The 16,212-nt window shown below is 43.5% G+C and overlaps 2 protein-coding genes across 2 annotated transcripts; one reads left to right on the top strand and one right to left on the bottom strand.

Moving 5' to 3' along the window:
- Positions 1–7: 7 nt before the first annotated feature.
- On the bottom strand, positions 8–4,645 carry LOC128299107 (1,5-anhydro-D-fructose reductase). Its single transcript, XM_053034973.1, has 8 exons — positions 4,410–4,645; positions 4,081–4,342; positions 3,822–4,002; positions 3,366–3,550; positions 918–1,034; positions 691–806; positions 362–613; positions 8–281 (listed from the first exon to the last, which is right to left on the bottom strand). The coding sequence occupies exons 2-8, from the start codon at positions 4,156–4,158 to the stop codon at positions 251–253; spliced, it is 960 nt and encodes a 319-aa protein (XP_052890933.1). The 5' UTR covers positions 4,159–4,342; positions 4,410–4,645; the 3' UTR covers positions 8–250.
- Positions 4,646–15,206: 10,561 nt separating this feature from the next.
- LOC128298580 (homeobox protein MSH-D) lies at positions 15,207–16,070 on the top strand. The gene is made up of 2 exons (XM_053034349.1): positions 15,207–15,567; positions 15,640–16,070. The coding sequence occupies exons 1-2, from the start codon at positions 15,207–15,209 to the stop codon at positions 16,068–16,070; spliced, it is 792 nt and encodes a 263-aa protein (XP_052890309.1).
- The last annotated feature ends 142 nt before the right edge of the window (positions 16,071–16,212 follow it).

The raw sequence follows: 16,212 nt of genomic DNA on the forward strand, positions 1-16,212 counted from the left end.
TCATAATCTATATGTATATTTATCATAAATGCTGGTTTTGTTTTAGAGCGACAATGAATGGATTGGATGCTTCAGGGCTTATGCAGCATACCAGCGAAATCAAACGCAAAGGGGGGCAAGCTAACAAATGAGAAAGATTATTTTTAATTGCCAAAGCGAATTTATCTACGTAATGAACCTTAACATTAGCTGTAAACTGGAGAATAAAATGGCAATGTATGTCCAAAACCGCAGTACCAACGCGTTTGTTTTAAAATGGGAACTCCGGATGTTTGGTAATGCTGAAATGAAATCGAAAAATAAGTGCAAACAAATAAAAAGGCGCACTGTCGTTTATCGACCGACGCGCATCGGCACTTACCCGGGAAAGAACCCAAAGTCACAAATGCGCACATTTTGATCCAGTCCGTTCAGCTGCGCCATATCGTCGTCGGACAGTTCGTAATCGAACAGCGCTATGTTTTGGCGCAAGCGGTTCGCATTCGTGCTTTTCGGGATGGTCGCAATGCCGCGCTGCAACAGATGGCGCAGTAGGATCTGTGCGGTACTTTTACCATGACGTTGGGCAACTTCCTTCACCACCGGGTTGTCCAGCAAGTCGGGAACTTCACGGCTAAAGGGAATAATTCACAGGGAAACGTTTACCTACTGATAGCACCAAACGCCATACGACGGTGGCGGTTTACTCACTTCAGTAGCTTCTCAATCCCTTTCGAACCGAGGGGCGAATACGCGGTCACGGTGATACCGTTCGCTTTGCAAAACTTTACCAGCCCATTCTGCTGCAGATAGATGTGGTTCTCGATCTGTTGCCGGCACAGGAAGAACGTAAAACCCAATTTTAGCGGTCAGCTGATAGGTGATCTTTGGAAGTGATCATCTCACAAAGTGGCATGTGTGTGTGTATGGGTTCTTACCTGCAAGTTGGCCGGCTTAATTCGGCAATTATCAAGCACTCTCTGTATTTGCCGCTGGTTGAAATTCGATAGGCCTATGCTGCGTGCAAGACCGGCATCCGCGACCGCTTCCATGGCCTGTGCCACGCCAGATAAAAGAGATACACAGGGAAAAGAGAAACAAATTAAGAATCGCAAACATAACAAACAAACAAAAAAAAACCTAGATCCTAGCACCTTGAGTACCCGGATGAGGGTTCCATAGCAAAGTGGCCATTACAATGTGGGATGCCCACCGAGTGCAGGGATGGCACGGTACAATGGGATGGGTTTCGGTTTGCTTTTAAGATTGTTCGCAGTAGTGCCAAACAAAAAAGGGATCTCTTTGGCGGAGTCTCTTTCTTTCCGGATCAACCTCATCGTCGTCAGCCAGGACGTTCTCGTTTTTGTTTGTGCGTAATGTTTTGGTGGAGAATTGACTTTTTTTGGGGTGCTTCCGACTTACCGGGGTACAAGAGCAAGGCTTTACAAATTACCGAATCAATGGTGTATCGTTTACCGACTAGCGGTGAGTGGCGAACGTTCCGGAAGTGTCGAATCTCCGATCGAACGCAACCCACCTCGGAGCTTTACGTAAACTGAAACCGATGGGATTGGTTCCTAAGGCAGCAGCCGTGCTCACACAATGCCACCGTTCCAAAAAAGGATTTGCAACGAATCTTCATGGGAATGCGTACCCCGGAAGGAGATTCATTAACGAACGTTTTGTATCTCTTTTTCTTGAGTGTTTTCATTGAAGAAATTAATAACTAGGGAAGGAAGTGATTGTTTCGCTTTGTTCTAGTGAGTAACAAAACAGCCGATTGAAGAAGAAAGTTAATAAGTTAACATACAGTGTACTTTACGTAGGCATTTAATAAATATAACTGCTTTAGTCCAACTGGGCCATTTAGTAAAGGTCCTTTAAAAGTCCATTATTACTACAATTTTGTCTAAAAGTTATGGTATTTGATCATTTGGTTGAGGCGGCGGACTATGGAATAAACGATATTCAGTTTACCTATTACCTTAAACTTAAACAGTAGAATTGTAACTTTGACCACCAGTTGGTTCTTTAGTGAGATTACTGTCCCCAACAGACACTTCCAGATTTATGTTTCAGGTGTATTTCTGGATGTTTGGACGACACGATTGAGGAGAGAAATTCAACAGAAGGCTTCGCTCTAACAGTTCTGCTTTCAGAACCAAACATGTGTTTAACATTCTTGTCAATTTTTTACTTCAGATAGAAGAACATATAAAATATGCCAGAACGACTACATATGGGCGGACACAGAATGCCTCACCATGCGTAACATCTTCATCGTGATGTAACGGCTTCAAATCCCACAGAGCATGACAGTGACCTGACTGTTTTCGTAGCGATCGTAGCAAATTCACTGATAACGTTGTCAAATTTTGGCTGTGTGGAATGGGTTAGCTATAAAAAAACGAAGAAATAGTGAATGAATCACTAGCTGGCAGGGAGCAATGAATGAAAAAACGCCAATATCAGGCTTCCTTTTTTAAATACATACCTTATCAGGTTATGTAAGTTTAAATTGGTCAGTTTTTTTATGATGACGCTCGTAAGTTTCACATTTACTGCAAAACATTGTGATTCAGTTAAACGGTTTGGTTTTGAATCCCAATTTTTTGATCAATTTTTGAGTATATTCCCCGATACGCGATTGCGAAAGAATGTCTCACATAAGACTATTTATTGCATCCTTGAAGGATTTAAAATACGTGCTCCGGTGTTTTCGGGTGTTTATGCTATCATTTGCCGCGAAAACAGTGAATAGAATTAATCAATAAACAGCTAATAATGTAGAATATTCAGCGCTTCTCCCGGGTTTTGGCAATTCTTGACGTATTACATCTAAGTAATGACTTTCAGGCTTTCAACATGATTGGTCCAACTTCACCGGGAGAATGTTATGGTCTTCAGTGCTTATAATTTTTAAAATAAGTCCGTTTTGCGATTTTGCCAGTAATAAAGCGATTCAATGACTTCAGCCCTAACAGAGAAACAGAATCCGAACAACTTCACCTTAATTATTTGTTCGTCACACGATAGGACCGGTCCAAAAATCCACCCGGACCCATCCTGTCCGTACGTGGAACTGACTATCGAGTTATGGGGTAAATAAAGTCAAAGAGAGCCCCTAGAGACCTCCCTCGAGGTTGTTGTGCCGGTTAAGAAGACGATATTCATATCTGGCACCTTGAGGGAAAACTTTAATTTTACATATATGATGGGCAATTCGAGCTTAACATACGCATCAGCAGAGCTGCTTTCACCCAATTAGTAGCACGGGACGGAAGTGGAAATTTACATAAAATGTACCCATCCGCGCATCGGCTGGGATTGAATCGGCAGCATTCGAACCAAATAATAATAAAACCATCCTTCCCGTTCTTGCTTACCTTCCACAAACTGACGTGGTCCGTTGTGGTTTCCAGCACGATTTCTCCGTTGCCGTCGGTCAGGAAGGGTCCATCCACCTCGGGCACGGTGAACGGAACATGCACCAGGTACAGATCGACGTAATCAAGCTGCAGATCGTTGAGTGATCGTTTGAGAAATTTTTCCACCGTCGCTGCACGCGTACCTGGGGCCATCGTAACATATGGGGAAGAGATCATTATTATAAGATGTTCATGCTTTACGCACAAAGGGCACAAACATTCGGGGAACACAATGCAGTGAATGCTGATGAGATGTAAACAAGAAGAGTTAAACCACCTTCAGCACCACAAACAAATGACCGATGCGCGTGAGCGGTGTTGAAGTGGGCCGAAAATTGCTGACACAACACTCGAAAGTACTGCTACGGGGCCGTAATTCAGGCCCGTCCGTAGGAAGAAAACCGTCGTACTTACCGTGCGGGGGCAACTTGGTGACGATGAACAGCTCTTCGCGCGTCACCCGTCCACTATCGATCCACTGGCGCAGCACTCGACCGATCGTTGGCTCGTTCAGATAGACCGGCGCACAGTCGATATGCCGATACCCCGCCTCTAGTGCCTCGTTCAGCGCTTTCTCCACCTCTTCGTCCGGAGCCTGTTTTTCAAAAGGGGCACACAGTAAAGCGGACACAATGTGATAAGCGTAGAAACACAGCACATTCGCACAAATTACCCGCCAGGTACCGAAGCCAAGGACCGGCATTTTGTGGCCATTCTCGAACGTTAGATCGATCTTGCAAGCGGATGCCATCGTGCGGTTGTCTCACTGTAGCACGTTCACGGTTATAACTTCTAGACCGAACACACCGAAAACGAAACCTCTTACTGTGGTCACGGCACTTGGTCGACTGTGGCTACGATTCGGAGTTGTATCCCGGTTTTGTCCCACGATCTTCTCCCGGCAAATGTAAACTTGGGCTCCCCACCACTACCTACTATAAGGGATGGATCATGCCGCAGGGATCATTTAAACAAAAAAAAACCGGTCGAGTTTATTCTCACCATTAGGTTGTGTCTCTCCAGGGAGAGGCCAGTTGGAGGAATCCCTTTTTAATTTCTCTCTCACCTGCTGTTTTGTATCGCGATCGCTGTTTTTAATGCCATTATTTAGCTTTATAAAATTAAAACACGAACCAAACCAAACAAACGTTGATAACACATTTACATTTATGCTCTTATCACATATTTATCAGGCGTATATTCACGTCCTATCACGGGTTGGTGTAAAATTGTCCAACAAATGCACCTCCTAAAAGGCTGCTGCAAGTTTGCATGTTTGCTGGGACGGCAAAGAGAACAGCGGCAACAAAACGGAAAACCGGCAACGCTAAATAAATGTTTGCTGCAAAATCCATTACATTCCATTTGGGTGTCGCCCTACATGCGATCGTACGAACCACTCGCGGGTCACGGAGAGTTGGAATGCAATTCTCTTTTTTAAGTGCGGGTGACGATTGAACAAAGCTCCAGCTCTGTGCGTGTCGCAGTAATTATAATTCTCATTCTACCCTGTTAAGTACAGTGTGGAATATGCCAGTTGCATTGTGCGCAGTAGTGCATTCGATTTGCATTCATTAAACATTGTAATTTTGTTTGATTTCCAGCCTTAGATGGTTCACAGTAATGAAGAATGAATGGAGGACTTATTTGAGACGAGTTTAAATTAAACATTGTTAAGAACTTAAATGGAATTAGCGTTAAATGAATGCTAAAGCCAATAGTTTTTGGATAACTTTGCTCGCGTTTATGGTAACTACAAATTTAAAATCAAGAAGGACATAAAGAAATCGAGTTCGAATTTGTACACATTGCTAGTACTAACTGTCCAGCTACAGAAAAGGAAAGGAAAGGTAGAAATAATGGATTTCGAAGATCCTCGTTGTGCTACAAAAAACAACAGTGATCAGTTAATATTTTCAAACTTAATTATTTTCGCGGTATGAACCTCGGCACCGTCATCTGCTAGTCAAATATCCTGCTCTTACTGGCAGATGCATCAACTCCATGACTCCATCCCAATTTCGACATATCATGCCTGTATTGCTATAAATGTGGGAGACCTGGCGTAGCGTAAGATTGACTGGAGCCTGGCGAATCTAATTCTTTGTACGATTGAGAAATCACAGCTCGTCGGAGTCGTCATTGTAGCGGCTCCTTCATCGTCCTTCCACACATTCGGTGCCAAAAATCTTTCTGAGCATCAGAGTCAGATTTTTCTGACAAAGAGAGTTTCGTCAGTTTTGGGCAATGGTCATGTCTCAGAGGTGCGTGTGAGTACCGGAACTATTACATAAAAGTTCGATCCATACCGGTGTATTATACCGAGGATCGAGACGAGGATCGCCACATAATCTGTAGTTAGGGGTTCATATGTTTATTCATATACCGTAACAATGATGGGGTGAGTATGAATTGTTATGGTAATTTAATCGAATGAAAATTGCACCAAAATCGCACTATTTCTTGTTTCGCGTTCGAGATCAAACGAAATCTTGCAGCCTCTTAAAACGTTGACGTCCTGTGAACCACAAACATACGCCAGCAGTGATTGTACATCGGAGGGTCGCCGCACAAATATCGACGTCTCAAAAACGTTGGCAAACAAATCAACAAACCATCACAAACAGTAAACGGACGTCGGGGAAAAAAACCCACCCATAAGTACGTCTCGTTTGAATTTACTTCACGCTCTGTGCCCTAAAATGCGTTACCACCGAAAGCATGGCGGCGGCTGCCGTTAGAGGTTCGTTCCCCTCAAGGAAGAACCACAAATGTTCCCGTCCAGAATTCACCCAAGGGGCGGAGTGCCAACAGCACGCTCTGGAGGGTTGGCAGTACAATTTTCCGGCGAACCGATTGCAAATGGCCGCAATTGGTAACAGCAGTAACATGAGACGTTTTAATCAAACTTTAATGTAATACTATCCCTCGTCCCAATTGACGGGACGTTGCGGCGAAGAAGCGACCGAACTACGCCAAAACGACGGCCGATGATTAGCTGCATATGGCATTATAAACCAACGGACCAACGCACGCAGTTCGCTGGGTTAATGGATAATGATTTAAATAATAAACTAACTACACTATCTGGGTGGCTTTTGTTAGGATTTAATTAAATTTTCCTTCCACATACTACTCACCAGCGCACCCTGATGGAGATCCATTCCCGCGCATCCGGTTCCGTTTCTTGGTGCTTACTTTCCGTCCGCACAATCCGCACTTGAGCTCGGAACTGAACTGGAGAGTGCCGTAATGGATACGATTTTTTCTTCCCGGAATCGTCCCTATTTGATTGCTACCTGAACGGCTTTGGTTGACAACTCGGGATGGTGGTAATCCTTTCCGCATCTGTCCGTTGACAGTGCCCTCAGGGAAGAAACGTCCATATATCGCTGGAAACGATTGTTCCGGTTGATTGTGTTCCGTCAGCTGATCGTGTGCAATTTCCGTAACATCCGATTCTGGTGTGCTGCACTGCACTGCAACGAGCAACGACAGAAGCATCTTCGTCTTCGGCGGGATTGTCGTTGGGGAAACCCACCTACCTACACACCAGGTTGAGGAATTAAATGTTATCTGCACTCTCCTTACGGATCATCTAAACAAGCTGATACCCGATGGTGCCGGTAATCGTCACCCTCAAACAGGACCGATCTTCCAAAAGAGCACTTGAAAGTTTCGGTAACCTTTGCAGCGGATAAGGATCTACGGCGATTATAGCCCACGGAGATGCGGTAAAGTTCAGAGGCTTGTGCACATTGTGGATATTGCCGATTGAGCCATTGAGATAGATCATACGTTTCTAGGAAGATTTCAAACATCTATACAACTACTTTGCAATGGTGTGTTACGCTCCTAACAATTGAATGCATTAAACGATATATTGTTGTATTTTTTAGTTGTTTGATTGTTTCATTATTTTACAGCTTCCCTTTTTCTAAGTGAATATTTACATTTTGTAAAATGTAAGCTTAGTCAAATTTCTAAAAAATTGTAAAACGACAATGTCGTTTACTTCCAGCTGTAGTAATTTAAATCGATGGATGACACTCTGGGCCAGCAGTCCCTTTAGGCATGATGTTCATGGATCTTTTGGGCATTAGAAACAACGCTCAAAATAAGAAAAATGTTGAGGTACTCGTGATGGTTAGACATATTCATTATAGATCGGGAGATATAGTAATTTGTAGAATTAATATCTAGAAATTAATAAAATGGCAAAAGCCGTCATAATGTAAGAAATATTTAAATGTTACGTTAGGTGAGTTGAGACTTTTTGAGGAACGTTTAACAACTTAAACATCGTGAGGGGAACGACTGGGGTTACATTATAACAAAATTACCTTATATTGTTTTGTTTTTTCAGTATTTCAAATCTTTCTTGCACAATGATTGCTTTAAGAAAATAGTGAGCTCCCGTTATCGTGACAAAAACTTAGAGCAGTTCATAATATTTCGTTCAAACGGCAAAGAAGTAACTCAAGCAAAGGGACATATTGCGCACTGGGATTTCTAGCAAGCACCATTCATAGGTCCGGACGAAGCCGATCAATGGAATTTGCAGACGCTCACCGAAAGGAAGTTAGTAGTTACTTGCATGAGCGTAGCTAATGCCCAAATGATCCGCACACATCCGCTTTGCCACTTCAGCGCATAAAGGACAATCCTGGAGGCAGAATGTAGCTGTGACCCGATCCTGATACCGTGAGGGACAACATCGAGCCAAAGCCTCGAACTCGCGCATGTGGAAAAGAAACAAAATGTGCCACAAAACGACAAAAAAAAGACGAACTCGCTTGAGGCTCTACATATTGTTTGAGCAAAGGAAACACAATTTAATCTTCACCATTCATCCCTCATTTACGGTGACAATCGGCAGCTCAAGAATTGTCCCGAACGTCTTACTGCCATTGACATGGCGCGATCGGGTTTTCCTTCCACTGTCCCATTTGGCCGGCGGTGCGTGATGCCTGTACGCTGACCATCGGGTCGGGTCGTTATAAGCAAGGGCACTGTTTACCCAGCAAGTGGGGCACAATTCGCTAAAGCTAACAAAAGTAAATCAAAACAACCGTAAACAAGCCCAACGTGGAGTCCAGTCGGATGCTTCCAGCTTTAACCCCTTTTTTCAACTACAACAACTGACGCACAAGATCCTGGATGGTGGCCCGATCGTGTACGAATCGATCCTTTTGCACTACGCTCGGTGATGCTACCTGTGCCGCTGATACCTACCAAGCCGATCTACAGGCGTACGTACCGAGGGTATTAGGGTTAGCATCGATCTCCCACCAGTCGAATGGACGGGTGGTAATGTTTCGAATGATTACAAGGATCGCTTGCAAAACAAACCACACTAAGCACCACAAACATGGCCACAGAGATCTGGTGCAACCACACGGCGGGGATAATCCATCCGCCGCTGCGTCGGACGGCACGGTTCTAAGCAGCAGCGACAGCTCACGTGTCTGCATGCCTTATATCATTAGCCATTTCAAGTGTGCGCCTCGATCGGCTGAAAGGCATTATTCAAATTCTTTCTTCTCATAGCACTGTTCCAGTTCGGTAGTTTGCTACCGGGCTTCACACAACAGCTTTGCCGCACACTATTGTGCTGACCGTTGGCGGACCGCCAAAGGAGAAGAAGCTCTTTCTCGGGTTCGATAATCCCGGACACGAAAAGCCGGGTTTTTTTTTGTGTTCAAACAAGACGATCGTCCTGGTAGAAAGTTGTCCGAAGTTTAGCAGTCTTCCACATGGCATACTACGGTCGTCGACCAGTTCGTTGTTCAGTTGGGTTTCTTCTCTCGTTGCTTATACGAAACCTCAGATCGATGCCCTTTTTTTGCTGTGCTGAATTATGTAATAAGGATTAGAATTAGCATCCTACTGCGCCGGCACAGCTTCGGTTCGATTGATGAGTTAATGAGAACGGTGGTTCGGTGGATATGGGATAGTTCTCTGGTGGGCGTATGAGAATTATGTAAATAGTCTACAGTGCTGTAAGATCATCTGACAAAGTCCTGCACCTTTGAATCACAGCTGTTGTTGCATATTGGTAGAATTCATTCTTTTTTTCATTAAACTAATTCGAGGTTTTTAGTCACATTTCATCGGTAGATTCCGTAATTTTATATTGTCTGGAGCCGTGGTCGTAAATGTAGCCGAATAGTTAGTCTGACACTAGCGACAGAGGAGAGTATGACCCAACTGATGATTAATCGTAGTACGGTACTGATGTTTAGCCACGTGATATAATTTTTATATTCATTAGTAGATATAAGTAACTTCACTGTGTTCTTAGTCTATAGTGTTAATAATAAGCAACGTTTCACATTGTTTGGTTTGACACCACTTATAGTTTGACACACCTCTGTGTGGTACGAGTTAGGTTTGGCAACACTGTATATAACTATATAATGCGCTGCGCTATTTGAACTTGTAGTAGTATTTGGACAACAGTTGAAATAAACGTTTGTGAACTTAAAACCATTCGTGTTCTTTCGTGTCCGTTTTAACAGGTTATGGGCCCAGTATCCCATGTGATCTAACAGTAGCAGTTAATCTGCTGAAATAAAGTGTCTTTATTCGTTAGATGTGTTCCTGTTGTACTGCTGACATTAGTGTTGTTTCCGTGATCGTGAAACGTTAAAAAATGGCTTCTGATAGTTTGAAGGTGGTATTCACCAAGCTGAATGCCACAAACTATGCAGCGTGGAAATTTCGAATTATGACGCTGCTGGAAAAAGAAGAAGCTTGGGAAGCAATCGAAGACGATTATCCAGTGCAAGGGAGTGAACAATTCGAGGCTTGGAAGAAGAAAGATCGTAAGGCGAGAAATACCATCGCCATGCTTGTCGAAGATAATCAGCTACGGTTGATTAAAAAGGCTGAGACCGCAAAAGAGATGTGGGAAAATCTCCGGGTCTACCATGAAAAAGCAACAATTAGTAATCAGGCGATGTTACTACATCTCCTGTGTTCGACAATGCTCGATGAAGATGGTGATCTAGAACAACACATCGAAAGTATGGAGGATCTTTATGAGAGACTAGACAATTCCGGAGTTGAATTGAGCGAAATCCTTCGAATGATTATGCTGTTACGTTCGTTGCCACCTTCGTACAGCAGCTTCGCTACTTCTCTTGAAAATCGGCCATACGAAAGCCTCAATATGGATGTCGTGCTAAGTAGCTTGCGGGATGAACATTTGAAGCGTAAAAATCAACTTCAAATTCACAGCAAAGAAGAAAAAGCTTTAAAAGCAGAGGAAAAGCAACCGGGTGGGCAGAAGATGAAGTGTTTCTTTTGTCACCAAATGGGTCATTTTCGCAGAAATTGTCGGAAGTTTCTTGAATCGAAAAAGAAGGGCAAAGCAGGACAAAAGGCTGTTGCCAATTTTTCGTCAGTTAAGTGCGAAAAAGGATGGGTTGTTGATAGTGGTGCCAGTAGGCATATGTGCGGTAATCCCAAGCTGATACAAGGTGTTGTGAAACATCAGACGAACAATGAAGTTTCTATAACTTTGGCAGATGGAAACGTAATAAAATCTGCTGGAATTGGAAATGGAGTGATCCACGGTATCGATGACAATGGAAAAACTGGTGAAATTGTGGTTAAAGACATTTTATATGTTCCCAGTTTGAAAAGCAATCTATTGTCAGTGTCTCGTTTGTGTGCTGATGGCTACGATGTAATGTTCAAAAAGGGGCTTTGCAACATTATCAAAAATGATCGGGTTGTGATACAAGGCTTTTTGAACGGCAGCACATACGTGCAAAACATGGAGTCTGCGTATGTAGTGCGAACGGGACAACATAGTGATCACTGTTGCCACTTGTGGCATGAGCGCTTTGGACATAGGGAGTTTTCCGCGATCAAGTTACTATTTGAAAATAATCTAGTGATTGGTGCAAAAGTACATTCGTGTGCAGAAAACTTAACGTGCGAAACGTGTTTGGAAGGGAAAATGTCTCGTACAAAGTTCCCCAAGGCTTCAGAGCGCCAAACAAAAGAAACGTTAGAACTAGTACACAGTGATGTTTGTGGTCCAATGCCGGTTGTAACGCCGAGCGGAAATAGATATTTCGTTACCCTGATAGATGATTTTAGCAGATATACAATAGTTTATCTGGTTAAAACGAAGGCCGAAGTTCCAGACAAGATCGTCGATTTTGTTAATCTTATGCGTAACCAGTTTGGAAAAATCCCGAAAATAATACGGTCAGATGGAGGTGGCGAGTATTGTAACGGTAAATTAAGAGACTTTTATCGAAAACAAGGTATCTCAATGCAAACAACCACTCCATATACGCCGCAACAAAACGGTGTCGCGGAAAGGAAAAATCGGTACTTGGAAGAAATGGTAACGGCAATGTTATTGGGTGCGAAATTGGACACAAAATACTGGGGTGAAGCAGTTCTTTGTGCTAACTATTTGCAGAATAGATTGTTTTCGAGTGCGGTGAAAAGCACACCCTATGAAAAGTGGTTCGGTAGAAAACCGAAGGTTGATCATCTTCGTGTGTTTGGTTGTGGTGCCTGGGTGCACGTTCCAAAAACAAAAAGAGACAAGTTTGCTAGCAAAGCCCAAAAGTTGACATTCGTCGGATATTCCGATCAACAAAAGGGGTACCGTTTTGTGGACTTAGCAAACGAGCGAATCACAATAAGCCGTGATGTGAAGTTTTTGGAAAAGGACATACAAAACAACCGACCAGTTTGTGACAGTGAGTGTCAAACGCCCAATACTGTAGTTGTTGACGAGCGAGTTACTGAGAAGGAAAATGCAGACGAGTATGCCGTGTCCAACAATGAAGATCTTTCAATACGTTCTGAAGATCTATTGTCCCTTGAGTCGAATACCGTTTTTTCGGGACAAAAGGAAGACGACGGCAGTGAAGGCGAAGCATTGTTACCAGTACGTCGCAATCGGGGTAAACAGCCTGGATATTTGAACGACTACTTCGTTGGTATGGCGAAAATAATCGAGGACGAACCAACATCGTGGCGCGTGGCGCTGGACTCGACAGAGGCCAGTTCGTGGAAAGCTGCAATGGATGACGAGCTCAAATCACATCAAAAGAATGGTACGTGGGATTTGGAGGAACTGCCAATAGGTAAGAAAGTCATCGGAAGCCGCTGGGTTTTTAAAAAGAAAAGAAACGAAAAAGGGGAAGTAATTCGTTTCAAAGCGCGCATTGTAGCACAGGGTTTTAGCCAAGTTTATGGTACCGATTATGATGAAACGTTTGCTCCTGTGACACGGTACAATACGGTACGTACGCTGTTAGCAATTGCAGGAAGAGACAGATTGTTTTCAAAACATCTAGATGTAGCTACAGCATATCTTCATGGTAATGTTGAAGAAGAAATATATATGCGTCAACCTCCGGGTTATGAAACAGTCGGCCAAGAAGGAAAAGTTTGCCGTTTGAGGAGGAGCATATATGGATTGAAACAGTCAGCAAGATGCTGGAATAAGACTTTATGCAATGTAATCGAGAAGTTAGGTTTTGTTGCGAGCGATGCAGACCCTTGTTTATTCACACGCGTATTTAAGAATATGTTAACATATTTGGTAGTGTATGTAGATGATTTGTTAGTTGTTTGTAAAGACGAGAATGAAATAGCAAATGTTTATAAACAATTGAAGAATCATTTTGATATAAATATGTTAGGTGAAGTTAAAAATTTTCTAGGACTGCAGGTCTCAAGAAATAAGGAAGGTGTCTTCTGTCTTAGCGCTCAGAATCATATTAACGGATTAATTGTGAAACTCGGATTACAAAATGCAAAAGAGGCAAAGACTCCAATGGATCAGGGTTTCTTACGCGATGAAAAACCAAGTGCGATCTTGGAGGATGGTACACAATATAGAAGTATTGTAGGAAGTCTACTGTACATTGCGAATTGTGCTAGACCTGATATTGCTGCATGTGTTGGGATACTAGGTAGAAAATTTTGTAAACCAACTGAAAAAGACTATGTAGCGGCAAAACGTGTGGTAAGGTATTTAAAGGGAACGAAAAATTGGATGATACATCTCGGAGGAAAGACACATCAAGGTCTTGAAGCGTTTTGCGATGCAGATTGGGCAGGAGATGTTAGTAATCGGAAATCCACCACAGGGTTCATGATTCGTTACGCAGGAGGAGTTATATCCTGGGTCAGTAGACGGCAGAATTGCATTAGCTTATCATCCATGGAGGCTGAATACTGTGCTCTCACTGAAGCCTGTCAAGAAATAGCATGGCAAAGGCGGCTCCTAAAGGATATGCGAGAAAATACGAGTGGACCAATAATAATATTCGAAGATAATCAATCATGTATTAGCTTTGCAGGATCAGGAAAGGCAACTAGAAGATCGAAACATATTGAAACGAAACAGTGCTATGTAAGAGATATGATAGATAAGAAAGTTGTGACCCTGCGGTATTGTCCCACTGAAGATATGACAGCTGACATATTTACAAAACCTTTAGGAGCGGTGAAACATTATAAGTTTTGCAAGGAACTCAATCTAATGATGAATGTGTAAACGTTGAGGAGGAGTGTTAATAATAAGCAACGTTTCACATTGTTTGGTTTGACACCACTTATAGTTTGACACACCTCTGTGTGGTACGAGTTAGGTTTGGCAACACTGTATATAACTATATAATGCGCTGCGCTATTTGAACTTGTAGTAGTATTTGGACAACAGTTGAAATAAACGTTTGTGAACTTAAAACCATTCGTGTTCTTTCGTGTCCGTTTTAACATATAGGCCGTGAAGTGATAATAGTTGAAAGTTGTGTGATGTGTGTATAGGCTTTCTAGTTTGACTTAAAATTGTAAAACTACAATATACCAGAGACTAAAATGCGATATGATGACTTCGGTATCGGTGATTAGGAATACCAGAACATCGACCCAACATTCTGTTACAACAATTTCTTTTTAAAACAATCGTATTCCGTTACTCATCCTAATTATGCCGCCATGAAACATTCTGCCATTACTTCATTTGTCAACATGAATTATCTAATAATACGATACATTTATCGTCCAATTGTAAGACATCATGATTAAAAATTAGTTCAACATTTTCCCAAACAAAAAAAACTCCAAAATTGACCTATGATTATCCTGTTTGTGTATGTTGTGTTGTGTCCCCTATTTTTAGAGCAGATAAAGTATCCGCCATCATCGCCAGCTGCAATCTTTCCGCCTGTTGGTTCTAATCCAACTCAAGTGTCCTTAAATAAAATCGAAGGGGAAGGCGAGGACTTCCCGTTTCGCAACCAGTCCGCAGCAATTGCCATTTAATTATCAACCACAGAAAATCATGAGAAACAAATTGGTGGTTTGAAAGCAGTGCAGCGCAAGGGAAAAAAATCGTTTCTAGCTTGTCTCAGCCAAAGGTTTTTGGTTGAAGCGCCTCGAGTCCTTCAGCGGTCTTCATTTTTGTCCGTACCAAAGGAAAATGAACAGGAGGGAAATACCAATCATACCAATGTGTGGAAACCCCTTAGGGATTCGATGGCACGCTCCTGCCATTGGTAAAGTGGGAGGAGTTTACGGCACACCGCAGGCACAGCTTCCGATCCTTGCGCCGATGGGCCAAAGGGACGCACAAATATTTGGACAGGGATATTCAGCACCACTCGAAACAATCCGCAAAAGGGAGAGCTCGAAACGGCTTTGCGGCGGCAGAAGGGAATAAAATAAAAAGGATGTGATCGATTGCTACCGGTGTTCAGTGTGTGATCGGTGCGGGAAAGGAACGGACCAGAACTAACCAGAGATACGCGTGCAATGGCGGCTTCCAGTTGCAAGAGTGTGGCGCCTTTGCGGCAAAGTGATTTCAGCATAGAGCACATCCTTACGCGAGCCGGCGAGCGGTACAGCAAAAGGCGCAAGCTAACGACATCGCCGAATTGTCGAACCTGTTGCACGAACAGTCCAGGAAGTGATCGTAGTGACGAGGGCGACGCGGATGATGTTGGCCGGATGCGTGATGAAACCGGTGCGGAGGCGGACGAAGAACTCGATGAAGAGATTGACGTTGGACAAACGGTACGGTCGGAGTCGGGATTTTTACCGACGGCACCCGGTTGCAGTATGCCCACGTTCGATTGGCTGTACTACACCCGTTATCATCCACCAAAGTTGCCACGTAAGTTGCCACAATCGATACGGCTCATTGCCTTAAAACGAACCAAGCTGATCTTTCAACGTTCGTTTACAGGTCCTCAGAAGTCGGGTCCCGTTAAGCGAACGCCGGGACGTTTACCGCGTGTACCATTCACTCCGGCCCAGCTTAGCGCACTGGAGGACGCTTACAAAGTGTCTACCTACCTAAGTTCCGAGGAAGCAAATCAGCTCGCGTACAGCCTTGAATTGACCAACACACGGGTGAAAATTTGGTTCCAAAATCGGCGTGCCAGGGACCGCCGTGAGAAGCGCGAAGCATCACTTGCGACCGGTGCCGGCACCTACCCGGATTCTTCTCCTCTCAGTTTGGTACCATTTGGCGCTGGTACTTCATCAACGATTATGCAGGCCAGTGTTTCACAGCGCGGCAATTCTCGTACTGGAAGTCATCCGTCGTCTCCTTCCAGCGTTGAAGCACCCGGTAGTCGACAGAGCAGAAGTCCCACCACCGACCGAAGCTACTAGCGGTCTCATTGTGTCCTGTGAAACATAAAGCAACAGAGGTTAACTGTTAGCTTGTTTTTTGTGATATTATTCCCCGTCGGTGATCACCAAATGATCGTTGTGCGATGGGCAATCATGTACAGTGACTTTGTTAGTAAACTCT

The sequence above is a fragment of the Anopheles moucheti genome, chromosome 2 (genome assembly GCF_943734755.1).
Source record: "Anopheles moucheti chromosome 2, idAnoMoucSN_F20_07, whole genome shotgun sequence".
Lineage (NCBI taxonomy): Eukaryota > Metazoa > Arthropoda > Insecta > Diptera > Culicidae > Anopheles > Anopheles moucheti.